General features: G+C 36.5%; 1 protein-coding gene across 4 annotated transcripts in view; it reads left to right on the forward strand.

The window, feature by feature from the left end:
- The window catches only part of IBTK (inhibitor of Bruton tyrosine kinase), a 51,274-nt gene that overhangs the window by 20,160 nt on the left and 17,808 nt on the right, over nucleotides 1-13,306 (forward strand). For all 4 annotated transcript variants that reach the window (XM_086482483.1, XM_009947163.2, XM_086482484.1 and 1 more), the window contains exons 13-23: nucleotides 10-92; nucleotides 192-229; nucleotides 2,037-2,133; nucleotides 2,520-2,621; nucleotides 3,574-3,691; nucleotides 5,409-5,469; nucleotides 6,192-6,319; nucleotides 8,084-8,196; nucleotides 8,831-8,979; nucleotides 9,697-9,860; nucleotides 11,668-11,760. In XM_086482483.1, the coding sequence (XP_086338609.1) occupies nucleotides 10-92; nucleotides 192-229; nucleotides 2,037-2,133; nucleotides 2,520-2,621; nucleotides 3,574-3,691; nucleotides 5,409-5,469; nucleotides 6,192-6,319; nucleotides 8,084-8,196; nucleotides 8,831-8,979; nucleotides 9,697-9,860; nucleotides 11,668-11,760 (1,146 nt within the window). The remainder of the gene's footprint in view (nucleotides 1-9; nucleotides 93-191; nucleotides 230-2,036; nucleotides 2,134-2,519; nucleotides 2,622-3,573; nucleotides 3,692-5,408; nucleotides 5,470-6,191; nucleotides 6,320-8,083; nucleotides 8,197-8,830; nucleotides 8,980-9,696; nucleotides 9,861-11,667; nucleotides 11,761-13,306) is intronic.

Consider the following 13,306-nt stretch of genomic DNA (forward strand, 5'->3'; position numbering starts at 1 on the left):
ATCTTCTAGTTCATACCTCTGTGATGTGACCCTTAAATCTTCAGATGGAAAGGAATTCCCATGTCATAAGTGTGTACTTTGTGCAAGACTTGGTATGTGTGTATATTTTTTTATATATATATAAAAAAGTCATATTGTCTTTTTTAACCGAAATTTTATTGCATCTTGAACTGAAATGCCTTTCTTTACAGATTATTTTCACAGCATGTTAAGCAGCTCATGGATAGAGGTAAGCTTTCCAGTAGACGTGTGTGACGGTATGTTTTGTTGCATCAAATAAGTGACAGCTTTTCAGTTTTTCCTAGAATAATGTCCTAAATACTGGGGAAAAGGAAAGGCTGGATTCTTGGATCCTGTTTGTGAGGAAAACAAATCCTGCATTATTGGTTACTTTATATTTGTAATATTGAGACTGTGTATTAAATGAGAGTAATAAATGTAATGATGTATATCAAAGGAAATTAAAGTACTAGTTTTGTTTTAGAGGTTTATTTTGAGCTAGTTAATGGATTTATAAAAGCTACTGGACTGTTCTCATGGGATACTGCTTTGGATGACTTTTCACTTTCTGTAAAAGATCTTACAATTTAAATAGTATGCAGTATGGAGTAGCTTTGCATATATACTGAGTGAAAGATACAGCAGAAGTGAGAGTCCATGTGTAGAAGCTCTAGTTGACTTTTACTGTTAATGAAATAAAGGATATCAGGGATTATTCCACTTAGTCACCAGCTCCTGCGTCAAAAGGTGTGGATCTTTTATTTGTCCTGGTTCCTATTTGCTAGCTGTGTGCAATGCCCTGGCTGTTCCGGGACTTCACAATTTCACTAAATGCCTCTGTTTAAGTATCTGAATACTATTGATAATGCTTGTTAAAAGAAAGGGAAGTTGTAAATGGAGAAACATTTTTCAGAGACTGAAGGCTGAAGCAGTGTGCAAGAGTCTTCTCAGCTTTCGTAGCTTATTGGCAATATGTAAATCTAAGAACCTGGAAAAGTACTGGCAGTTCTCTCCTGCTGCATAACGGAACTTCACCTGTCCTCTGAGTTACTTTGCTGCCTTTTCCTCAGTCATCCCTGAGGAAACATATATGAAACACTGTGAGACAAGTGATTGATGATTTTTTTTTTTGGTGTTGAATGTCCATTTGTATCATTGATTTCTCTATCAGTTGTATGTAGTTTGTAAGTAAAAAGTACTTATTTCATAAGTGAATCTAAATCATACTAAATTAATAAGTAAATATTTTGTGAATCAAGTGCTTTAGCTGTTATATAAAAATCTTAATGTCTGTAAAACTTCAGATGAGAAATATGCCAGTACCAGTAGCATGTTCTAAAGCAAAAGAAATCTTTTAGTATAAAGCTTTCTTTCAGTACCACATGAAATAAACCAAAGTTGTTAAGCAGGGATGTTGCATAAACCATTCACGTGTGATCTACTGTAGGTGGTCCTGCTCTAGCAGGTGGGTTGGACTAGATGATCTTTCGAGATCCCTTCCAACCCCTAATGTTCTGTGATTCTGTGAAACTGGAATGGTGACAGTTACATGGTTTAATGGCTAATGTTTGCTGATACAAAAGCTTTGCCCTAATGATTAAGATGGTTCTTCAAATGGAAGGTTTGCTGAGAACCTTTTTTTCTGAGGGATTACCAGTAAAGGCTACTTTCATTTTATTCTTGCATGGAAAGTTGTGATTTCAGTAGGCTCTTGACAGGAAAGCAGTTCAGTACTTGCACAGGGGATTCCTGTAGTTCTACTTGTAGACATTCATGGATAAAGTAATATAATCAAGGAGGGTTCTTAGAGAAGATGCTCAACTGATGCAACACTGAGCTGTTTCATGGATATTTATTTAGTCAGAGGTTTGGGCAGATTTTAATCTTGCTACAATCAATTCTTGATTGAAGAATTTGAACGGATTTTGTGCGAGTGCTTAAATAATTGTTTAACTTTGAAAATGTGACCCTCAGTCTGAGTCATTTGCTAAATATAATTGCTGTCTTAATTTTTTTTTAATCCTTTTGCCTTTTAGGCTTCCTGTTGTTCAGCTCTGGAAATGCCAATCCATTCTGACATACTACAGATAATTGTAGATTACCTTTATACAGATGAAGCTCTTGCAGTAAAAGGTGCCATTAATATATTTTCAACTCAACTGTAGCTCCTGTAACTTTTGTATTTTTAAAATAGAAATTCAATAGTTAATATGCTCGTGTTAAAGTTTTATGTAGAAAATACAAGTTTTTGTGACTCTTCCCTTAGATTTTGAGGTGATAGCTGTACACCAGGCATTTTGGTACCTTTTCTGTAGTTTGTCAAACTGCAGTCTTCCTTCCCCTCCTTCTATTACTTCAAAAAAATGTCTGTTTGTGCTTTTCTAATTTATTCCTTGTGCTGTGACAATCCCATCAAAATGTGCAAAGCCATTACATTTGTCCTTTGGTAAAATCTCATTGAAGCTGTATGTGTTATAGTTGCTTTTGACACTGTGTTTACATGATGCTTTGTTTTCCAGATTCTCAAAATGTGGAATTCATATGTAATGTTCTTGTGGTAGCAGACCAGCTTCTTATATCCAGACTCAAAGAAATTTGTGAAGTAGCCATTGCAGAAAAACGTGAGTTCTTCCACTTGTATTATAAATAAATAGAGAATAAAAAATGGTTTTTTTAGATGTTAATTTATTGTCTATTTTAGCACAGAATTATTTGCTTATATTCCTTTGTGCTGATTACCTTTTGCTGTTCATTGCATAGCTGTTACCAGTTGCTTCTTTAATCTGGGTGATGTTCTAGGTTAACATAATCTTCCATTCCTTATGCATAGCTGTCTTCATCTCATGCTCTTTAATAAAAGAAAAAAAAAGTTCAAAAAGCAAAAAAAACCCAAACCACTACAACAAATAAACCAAACTTCTATAAAACCTTTATTTCATTGCATTCAAACTTCCTGTCTTTAAAACATGATAAAATGAATTCTGTGTTTCTATTTCTGTCCTTCTATGCAGTTCTACTGGTTCTTCTGTTTGTTTGATGCAGCACTGTTTGTATATGGCTATGAAGAGCTGTCTTTTCTGGAAAACACAAAGTGTTGCTTAGCTTGATACAAGAAGTCAGCATACAATTTTTTCTTGGCATTTCTTAGTGACTTCCATTTATTCTCTGTCCCTTTTCCCTCCCTCTTCTCCTTCACTCCCCTGTATTTTTTTTCTTTCTGCCTGCTAAAGGAATATTTGGAGCTTTAAGAACTGTTTATGCTGTATATGGAACTTGGTTTAACTTTCTTTTTCCTCTTTGTTTTGGAGTGTTGAGTTTCAGTATACTGAAACTGATCCATTTGTGGGCAGGGCCTTCTATTTCTGTGAAGCAGCCATTGAGTTGAAGCTGCATCAAAGTCATGTGGAGCTTGCTGTAGTTTGTAACCATTGAGCGTTAGCATTTTTTCTGGGGATGGAGAAGTATGTGATATGTTTCAACAACTAGATCATGAGGTGCACTAAATCTTAAAAAACTTTTGCGTGATACTGCAGCACATTATCCAATTCAGTTTGTTGGTTTTCTTCGTTGCAGTTACTTTGAAGAATGCTGCTGAGCTGTTGGAGTTCTCAGCAATGTACAATGCTGAACAGTTAAAACTGTCCTGCTTGCAGTTCATAGGACTCAATATGGCAGCTTTGCTTGAAGCAAGGTAAGGAGGAATGCAAATGTGTTCATGTACTAGTTGTTAAGGTCAAACATCCCCAAAAGGGTTAAAAGCACTAATAGGAGCAGTTAAATGTTAAAATGCTACTGAATGCTGCTAGTTTAAAGGGAGAATCATTTTTGTCAAAGAGGGAGAAAGAAACTAGTTAAATATCTGCTCATAGTGTACCAGTTCGGTAGTACAAAACCATCTGTTACGATTTCGGATGAAGAGCCTGAATTAAGGGGAAAAATCTTTCTTGAATTCAGTGGGCTTTGGCGTTAGGCCTAATCTTGTTTGGGTTTTTTAAATTGTTTTTGAAGATGCACAGAACTGCTGTGTGTTTTCGTTGTTTGTTTTTTCTTTTCTTTTTTTTCTCTTTTTTTTTTTTTTTTTTTGACATGATAGCTACTATGCAAACTGAATTTAAGTAGGTTTATTGTAGCTGGTGCATTTTCGAAAGAGGATGAGCCTGCCTTCTGGTAGTTTCTTTGCTTGAACTGTCTGCATTAAGGGCTGAACAAATTAATTTATTACCCTTGCTTTCCACAATGATTCAGCTAGGGTTCTGAGAAGTTGAAGGTGTGCTCTAGCCTTCCTTCTCTTGATGCATTTGGACAGAGCTTCAAGTGGCTTCCAGACTACGTATCATCTTCTCAAAGCAAGCCTTATCAGCACTGATGGAACTTCTTGTCTAGCAAAGACTTGAAAAAACCCCAAACAAACAAAACCAAAATAAAACCCAAAATAAACACAAATACCACCCCCCCCCACCCCCCCCCCCAACCAACCAAACAAAAAGACCTCATCTCTGTTACTGGTCTGTTCTGTCCACTCCTAGCCTTTTGTCGTACTTCCTTTTACCTATAGAAGTTCTTAGAGATCTGGACCAGTTCAGAATGCCAGCACTTCATTGCTATGTCACACAACTGCTCTGCCTGTATCACAGATATAGGAATACATTCGTATCAGCAATTTTCCTTGTCACATCTTTATAAATAAAGTATAAGAAGTATAAATACCTTCTTTTGATTTTGGAGAGAAAAGTAAAAATCTAGTAACATAGTCTTAAGTATTATTCTGAATTCAGATTTGTTTGCCCTTAAGCCTGGAAAGGACATGCAACATTCTTACTACAATTAAGACTGTATCTGCAATTTAGTAAAAATCTGAAAATGTCATTACTGAGTATCAAGACTTTTAATCTGAGACACCTGAGACAGACAGAACTTAGTCTTGACAGTGTTGTGCAAAGAGAGCTGCTCACATGCGCAAGGCAGTTCTGTTAAAGTTTGTTGCTATAGTATTATTTTTTGGCATAAACGTCAAGGGATGTTGTGGCTGGGTTTTACAGAAGAATTTGCATAGATTTTGAGTATTAAATACATGTCAGGAAGACTTGAAAGTATGCAGAAATAGATAAAGTAAAGACCAGTTCATGGCAGCTTAACTACAGAGGTCTGTATTGGCTGTGGCCTTAAGTAAAGGTAGGCTGTCTGGAAAGGTTGCAGGTTTAGTCCTCCTTTACAACAAGGACAGGGCAAAATACAAACAAAAAGTTTGTATTTTGTGTCCATTTTCTTCCTTCTGTCTCTGTGACCACCATGCATAGGTAATAATGCCTGTAGATGAGATTCATCTAAAACTTCCATTTGAATTTTTCATTAATGAGTTTTGGGGTTTTTTTTAAGCTGGTAAGATAAATTTGTATTTACTTTTTTAGGACTCTGGATGTCTTAAGTGATGAAGTTGTAAAGGATCTTTCTGTTTATTACAGGAAAATGGTAAGTTGTAGAACTTGAGCGTAAGCTGATCAGGTTTAAAATGAGAACAGATAAATACATACCTGCAGGGTCCGTAGCTGACAGGCAGGATGTGGAACCTCTGACTCAAAAGCTAAGGTTAGCTACTGCTGTTATCGCTGTCATGGAGCTCATACTTCATTATTCACTAGCCACTATTGCAACAGTTTTGTGTCCTTTAAATTAGTTAATTATGGACATTAAACATACTAACGTTCTGTGATTAACAATTGTTGCATAAAAAACCATAAGCAAAACCTATGGAAAAGAACGTCTATAACTTAAAAGAAAGGAGAAGAGAGCAAATTAGACTTCTCCAGTGTAAAGTTCAGGGTGATCATGTAGATCTTAGAACCAGTAAGAAAAATAATGTGAAAATTTAACTTTAGTGCAAAGGGGGAAACTTTGTAGTCCAGTATTCTTTAACTGTACAGTAGTAAAAGGTGAATGTTTGCAAAACTTTTAAGCTTTTTTTTGTCAGGAGTTACAGGCAGCTGAGGCATATGCATTCTGAGTCTGTCGCTTACAGTAATTCTCCTTCTGTTTTTGTTTAAAGATGTAACAAGTTTATAAGCTGGTTAAATAATTACTTGGTCTGTAAAAGTGTTTTAAATGACAGTCGGTTTTGGTCCCTTTACAAGAGATCATATATTTGCTGTCATACAACTTAGAGAGACTTAGTGTAATGGCTTTTACAACTACAGATTCCAGCTATGGACAGGAGAGTAATTACTCCATATCCAGATGGACCTGACATAAGTTCTTTTGAGCCTGAAGATGGAGAGAACTTTGTCTTTTTAAAGGAAGAAATGAATACAGAACAAAATTCTCAGTAAGTATCTATTTTTCATCAACATTTTTAACTAGGTGAGCTCTGTATGGTATTTATCCTTCTTTGGCTTGTGCCTGACTCCTCTTCAGTTCAGAATTGGATTATTAAGAAATAGAAGAAATGGAGATTTCAAAGACTCTTCTCAGTTCCCTTAATTATTTTAAAATGTTACAGAACTGCAGTGGAGCACTTGTTCAATTTGTAAGTAGCATGTGAATAAAGGTAGCAAAACAAGCATTCACAGTAATGTTTGGGAGTCGTGCATGTGATAAGAGTATCTGTATATAGGAGACCAACTGTGGAGTTCATTAAACTTCACTTAATTAGGAGAAATCAAAAGAGGAAAAAAGACTTTAATATGCTATAGGTCTGTCTGGAAAATTGTGATATTTCTTAATATCAACAGAATTGTCATGTGAAATACAAAGTTTTGTAGCATGAGGTTTTAATCTGTCAGTTTAAAGTGGCTTCTGTCTGGCTGTAGAATAACAAAACAAGCGACCCGTGTTAGAAATGCGATCCAAACAACTGTTGATGAGGTACTTTGGCCTTGATGTTTTTATGGACTTCTGGTATTCTGCCTTTGAACACTTGTTCTGAAGACATGGAGGTGGGAGCAATAGAATCTCTAAAGTCTAGTCAGACTAACTTAATATGCTGCTTTTCTGTGATGAGCAAATAATAAAATTGCAACTGCTTTTTTGGGTACAGTTTTTAAACTGGAGAAATTGACTATGACATCACAACCGTGAAAAGTTAATTTGCTAGGTTGACTTTGTAACATGCTTCCAAATAGTAAAATATAACATCACTGTGCAGATGAGACCTCACTGTGGTATTGTGTACTGTTCTGACCACTTGTGTCAAGGCAAGTTATGCTAAATAAAGTAGTCAGATAGGGACTAGTAGATCAAGGGAACTGAGGGGCTATTTTGTGTTGGACTTCAAGCCTTTCGGTGTTTTTGAAGGCTAGACGATAGCCTTGAGGAAATAGGGCAGTCCAAGGATTAAAAAGCCACACCAAGTGTTGTGAGGTTACAGTATCAATGCAGGAATGAATAAATATGTATATATTTATTCTTTAGTAGGGTTACTCTGGCTGTGATTGATATAATTCTGAATTTGTAGCAGTTTTGTTCAAATGAAAGATGCCTTTTATTCGATTCCACTCTTCCTAATTTCATATATAGCAACATGTGTCATTCTGGTAACATGACTATATACCTGCTTTACTGGAGAAGTAGTATTATCTTGGTGACAATATTTATGTTGGGGGAAAAATGAGTCCACCTGTGGAGTTTATTGAACTTCACTAACTAAGGAGAACTCAAAAGAGAAAAAGGTGGAGACTTGGATGTAGTTTGCTTTATGTCAGTTACTGTGATGTGTAGCAGGTTAAATCTGACCTAGGTGGCAGTGCCAGCCTGTGCAACTGCTGTATCTTCCACTGTCTCAGCAGAAGTCTTTGTGCAGTGTACTAGATCAGTGACTAGATCTAGACTGGAAAGAAATGTTTCTCTTCCTCCTGAATTTACCACCACCACCAGATCGTTTACGAAGTATTGTGCCAGTGCTTAAGCAGAGCAGGAACACGCAGCTGATGACAGCTGGTGAGACCAGGTATTACTGCTTGAAGTATAACAACTGCTGCTGCTGACTGAAGAACTTGACATTGACACTGGTAGTTCTGAGGCTGAATTTCTTTGGCTTTAATCCATCTTGGGCAGTGGTTTTTTGTTTTGTTTTTGGTTTTGTTTTGAATAGGGAAGCCCTTATCAAAAGAGCAAAAACTAAGGCAAAAAAGAAGCCACGAAAACGGTCTGACAGCTCTGGAGGATATAATCTATCAGATATTATTCAGAGTCCACCCTCTACAGGTCAGTAGGAAAGAGGTTCCTTTCAGGTATAAAAACAGAGCATAAAGTTTAATGTGCAATGCAATGCGATTTCTATACTTCAGTAAGGAAATAATACAAAGATGATTTCTTTTCTAGTGAACACCATAGCTGAATTTGAATACTGAATTCTTAAGATTAAGTTTTGTTTGAAAGAATGTTTTTCGTATTAAACTTGTGCCCAAAGTTCTGATTTTGTGAAAGCATGTATTTTATCAAATAAAGTTAACAGACACTTTCCCGTGTGGTTTTAGTAAGTGGAATATTTCTGCTAATGTTTTGGGGGCTTTTTCCTGGAATGTAGAAAATAAACTAGTCACTGTTTATTCAAAAGATGGTAGAAGCCTTCATTTTCAACAGAAGTGTGTCAGTGTTTTTTCCCAGAACTATATATTGTGAGACCCAGAAAGAAAAATGAGAGTAATTGTATTCTGAAAAAATATTGAAGAATAGTCTTAAATTTGCGTATACTTATTACAGTCTAGTATATTGGACTAGGTAAACATCTGGTTGTTTTGTATTTGTCATATGGAGTGAATAACTTTTGGATTTTTTAAGCATTGCCTCGTCCAGCTCTGACAATTTAATAGTTCTACTCTCTTTTCTTATTCCTTAGGCTCAGTAAAACTGGATAAAACTAACTCTGTAGAGTCACTTCCAGAACTCTTAACATCTGACTCTGAAGGTAGTTATGCAGGAGTGGGTAGCCCCAGAGATTTGCAGTCGCCCGACTTCACAAAGGGATTTCATCCAGAGAGGACTGAGGTTGAATTTCTTTGTTCCTAGCCATTTATTTGTTTGTGTTTATCTAGTCTGTCAAAAGCAGAGTTTGTATTTTGGAGTGTTTCTGAAAAGCTGTTGTCCTTAGGATGGAGTGGACAACTTTAAGTAGTCTGATAAACAACTTGAAGTTTGTCTGATAAACCAAATAAAAATGAGTATCGCTTATTAAATCTTCTAAGGGTAATTTATTCGTATGGTAATGTAATAGGAATTCTTATATGTTGTAACGTTCAGAATATTTCAAACCAAAAGAGCAATTATATAAAGTCTTCATCTACTTCATTTAAAATGCAAAGCAAAAAGAAGCCAAAAAACAAGAGGAAAATACTGCTGGTTTTTGACTACTGTAGTTGGACAGAAGTATGGTCCAGGATAACTGAGCCATAATTAGCAGAGAGAAATAAGTTCGAGAGAATTGTGCCAATGTTAAGTGTTAAAGCTTTAGAAGTGAACATCTCTGAGTGAGTTTTCCATTATCAAGATCTGTATTTGGACTTAATGGTTCAGGGTGAGGTATGAAGAAAAAAAGAAAAAAGGTACTGATCAGGGGTTCACTACATTATTGCTATTTTTGAAGTGTCCCTTAAAATCTTTACATTTATACGTATCACGCAAGTTGTAGTAGCATCACTTTTACGTTTTTTAATTTTGGAAAAAAAAGAATTATTTTCAACTTTTTTTTTTTTTTTTTTTTTTCAGATGAAGGACAAAGCATCCAGTCAGGGTATGAAACCCTCTCAACCTAACAAGGAGATGAAGTCATACAAGGGATCATCAGCGTTGACACAGTCTGTTCCACAGTCCATTCCCAGTGCCAAAAACAACTCTGCAAGCTCTCCCAATTGGGTAGCAACCAGTTTCAGGTGGAGCAATAGTTGTGGTGCCTACCTAACTTACAATCACTGTTCCACACTTGGTAGTGAATGCTGATAATATTCTATTCAAACAAAAGCTATCTGCTCTTCAAAATGGTAATATGTTACTTGACATGTGAATTAAAGATTTTGGTAGTTTAATAGAACTGGTACATTTTTTAATCATTCTTTGAGAAAAGAAATTGCTAGATAAATATTTGTTGTTGTTGTTTTCTTTTAAGTGCTACCAGTCTGGACTTCTAAGACCTTTTTTTAGAAGGCCTGCTTGGTTAACACTTTGTAAAATACTTGGCAGTTTTTTGTAGAAGGCATTAGAAGCACTGTTATATTTTGACGTTTTAAAGGCATGCCTTTAGACTTAAATGGTCTCTGAAAATCAACACCACAGGTTTGACTGATACAGTAATAAAAAAAATTATTATTAATTTTTATCTGTAGCAGTATCTGCATATGAAAGAGGAGCAGTACTGTGATAGACTAAAGTTCTGTCTTGCCTGGTGTCCTGTCTCTGACAGTTGTCGGTAAAGGTTGTATAGAGAAGAATTTAAGGATTTAGGGAATCGTATAGCAGTAATTTCCCACAGTTTTCCCCGACTCTGTTGGTTTGTGGCTGGGCTTTGTTAATACAGGTGATACAGCTGTAGAAATTAGAAGTTGCAACTCTGAAGTATATTGTTTGGTGAGCAGGAATTAGGGATCTGTGTTTTGTCTCGCTATGTATTGATGTAAGCCTAGTCTATGCAGAGAGGGTAACACATCCCACAACTGACTTGTTTGGTCTTTAGACTGGTTGGAAGAAGCTCCACCTTCATCTGCTATCTTAGAGTTCTTTTTGAATGTTTTTTAGTGGATTGCATGGAAGAGGAACAAATAAAGCCGTAGGACTTTGTTGTAATGTCACTATGCCTTTATGGGTTTCCCTTGTACTCGTTCTTCATTTTCTAGTGTTGCTGGTATGATGTCAAGAAAAGGCAGGCAGCACTGTTGTGTGGAACGTTTAAAGGATTGATCCTGAGTATATTTGGTTGAACTACTGCGGAGGAGCAGTGATGACAGGGCTTAGTGGCCTCCCAGTGGTTAATTCACTAATTAGTCTATGGCAGTTGGGTTTATGTAGGGAGAGACCGAGGAAGTGCTACTTATATTACATTTCAAAGCCTGTCCTTGAATCTAGTTGTAACGCAGCTTAGTTTACAAATACCTTTAAGTACACAGGTATTAATTTATAGTTTTATGTAAAGCTTGAAAATGTCTGGATTTAATTTGTGTTCATTTCTGTGAAAGTTTAAAATTAGGTCACTTACGAAAAAGAAACTAATTCCTAAAGTTTAACATTACTGGTGTTTGTACAGAACTCTGACTTTGCGAAGAGTCTTCTGTTTGCCATGTGAAATAGTTTTAATCCTATTCTTCAAAGAAATATCTAATTCAACCTTCATGAAAGAGCTGTGGGCAATGCCACTCTAATACTTAGCATGAGCAGCTGACTACTAAATAAGTGTCCTGGATTTAGGTATCTATTTTTTTTAAAGTAATCATAGTTCACATCTTTTTGTTTCATAGTATAATGAGTCTTGAAAGTATTTTTATAGTGTGCTCTTAAATATGTATATATTTATAAAAGTTTTGTCAGAAACATTCTATTTGAGGTTTGCCATAATTGAGGAAATAGACATAAATTATACATCCGGTTACCAATCTTATACATGATTTAGAGGATTTCAGTGAAGACTGGAACTGTGGAATGTAAGTAAAAATGAGTGCCTTGTACGGTAACTTTTTATTTTTCATTTAGCTCTGCCAGCCCTCCTGCTATGGATCTAAGAACCATCATGGAAATTGAAGAAAATATGCAGAAATGTGGAACCATGCCAAAGGCAAATTCAGGGTTGGTAAAAAACCAAAATCTATAAAAGAAGAGTGTGATAGACCTGGCTATTATGAATTTACTTACTGGTTCAGGCAGTTTAGAGTTTAAAAAAAGCAGGAGAAAAGTTGTCCTATTTGTTTTTGAATGGCTTTGTTTACTTCAGATCATTATGGTGTTTTTCTGTGAGCATACACAATTTATCCCTTTATTTTACTATATTCTTGCTTGGTCAATTACTGCAAAAACATGTCTTAGCTGTTGAAATGTGAAAGAGCGAGCTAGTATACTAGTATGTTAAATCAGCGGCCTGCTCTGCTGAGCTTCCCTATTTCCAACCCAAAAGAATGAATTCTTGTCCCTAGCACTTTGGAAATTACTTGTTTCTTAAATTTTGTTTCTTGTCTTGCATTCTCTGACCTCTCCCAGCACCCGTGTGTTGATACTGACAATTCTTCCTCAGACAGAAGCAAGGGTGGTTCTTTCTCGGAGAAGCATCTCAAAGACACAGAAAGATAAATGTACTGTGTCAGGAGACAGTGGATTAAACCTAGTGAGGAAGAGAACTGGAGATGACTTTCGTGACCTTTGAAGTGTGATATTCTTAGAATCATAGAATCATTTTGGTTGGAAAAGACCTTTAAGATCATCAAGTCCAACCATTAACCTAACACTGCCAAGCCCACCACTAAACCGTGTCCCTAAGCCCACATGTATACGTCTTTTGAACACCTCCAGGGATGGTGACTCCACCACCTCCCTGGGCAGCCTGTTCCAATGTCTAACTACTCTTTCAGTAAAGAAATTTTTCCTACTCTCCAATCTAAATGTCCCCTGGCGCAGCTTGAGGCCATTACCTCTTGTCCTGTTATTAGTTACTTGGGAGAAGAGACCAACACTGGCCTCACTATAACTTCCTTTTAGGTAGTTGTAGAGAGCAGTAAGGTCTCCTCTCAGCCTTGTCTTCACCAGGCTAAACAAGCCCGGTTCCCTCAGGTGTTCCTCATAAGACATGTTTTCTAGACCCCTCACCAGCTTCCTTGCTCCTTCTTGTAAAGGAGAGCTGGGATAGTAGTCCTGTAACCTAGTAAAGGATTGCTGGCTAGGTAGATTCAGAAGCTGTGAACAAAACAGCCAAGACTGAGGAATCCAAATAACTTAGAAAACAAATGATTACAAAGCATAAAAAAAAGGCTGTATGCTGTTGTATACGAGTCTTATGCATAACTATTTGGTTTAAAGAGATAGGCTTCTGACAGTTTCTAAAAAGTCACAAAATCAGAACATAGTCTTCCTCTGGTGGTAGTCCATCTCTTTGGAGGCTTGATTCCTTACTCTGCCTGTTTTCATTTGGTGACATCTATGTGAAGAATAGTTTTATGATGGTTTGCTTTCTGTCACTCTTGATATTCATTGATGCTCCTTCTGCTCCCCAGCCATCCAACCAACCCCTCCTCCCCCACGTGTACTCCCCTTTTGGCAGTCTAGACAAAGTGTTTTGGTCTAGGAAAGAAACATTTCTCGGTTTAATTTGCAAGATTAAAGGCAAGTCATCTCAACAGACACT

The sequence above is a fragment of the Leptosomus discolor genome, chromosome 2, assembly GCF_034619465.1.
Source record: "Leptosomus discolor isolate bLepDis1 chromosome 2, bLepDis1.hap2, whole genome shotgun sequence".
In the NCBI taxonomy this organism is placed as follows: Eukaryota; Metazoa; Chordata; class Aves; order Leptosomiformes; family Leptosomidae; genus Leptosomus; species Leptosomus discolor.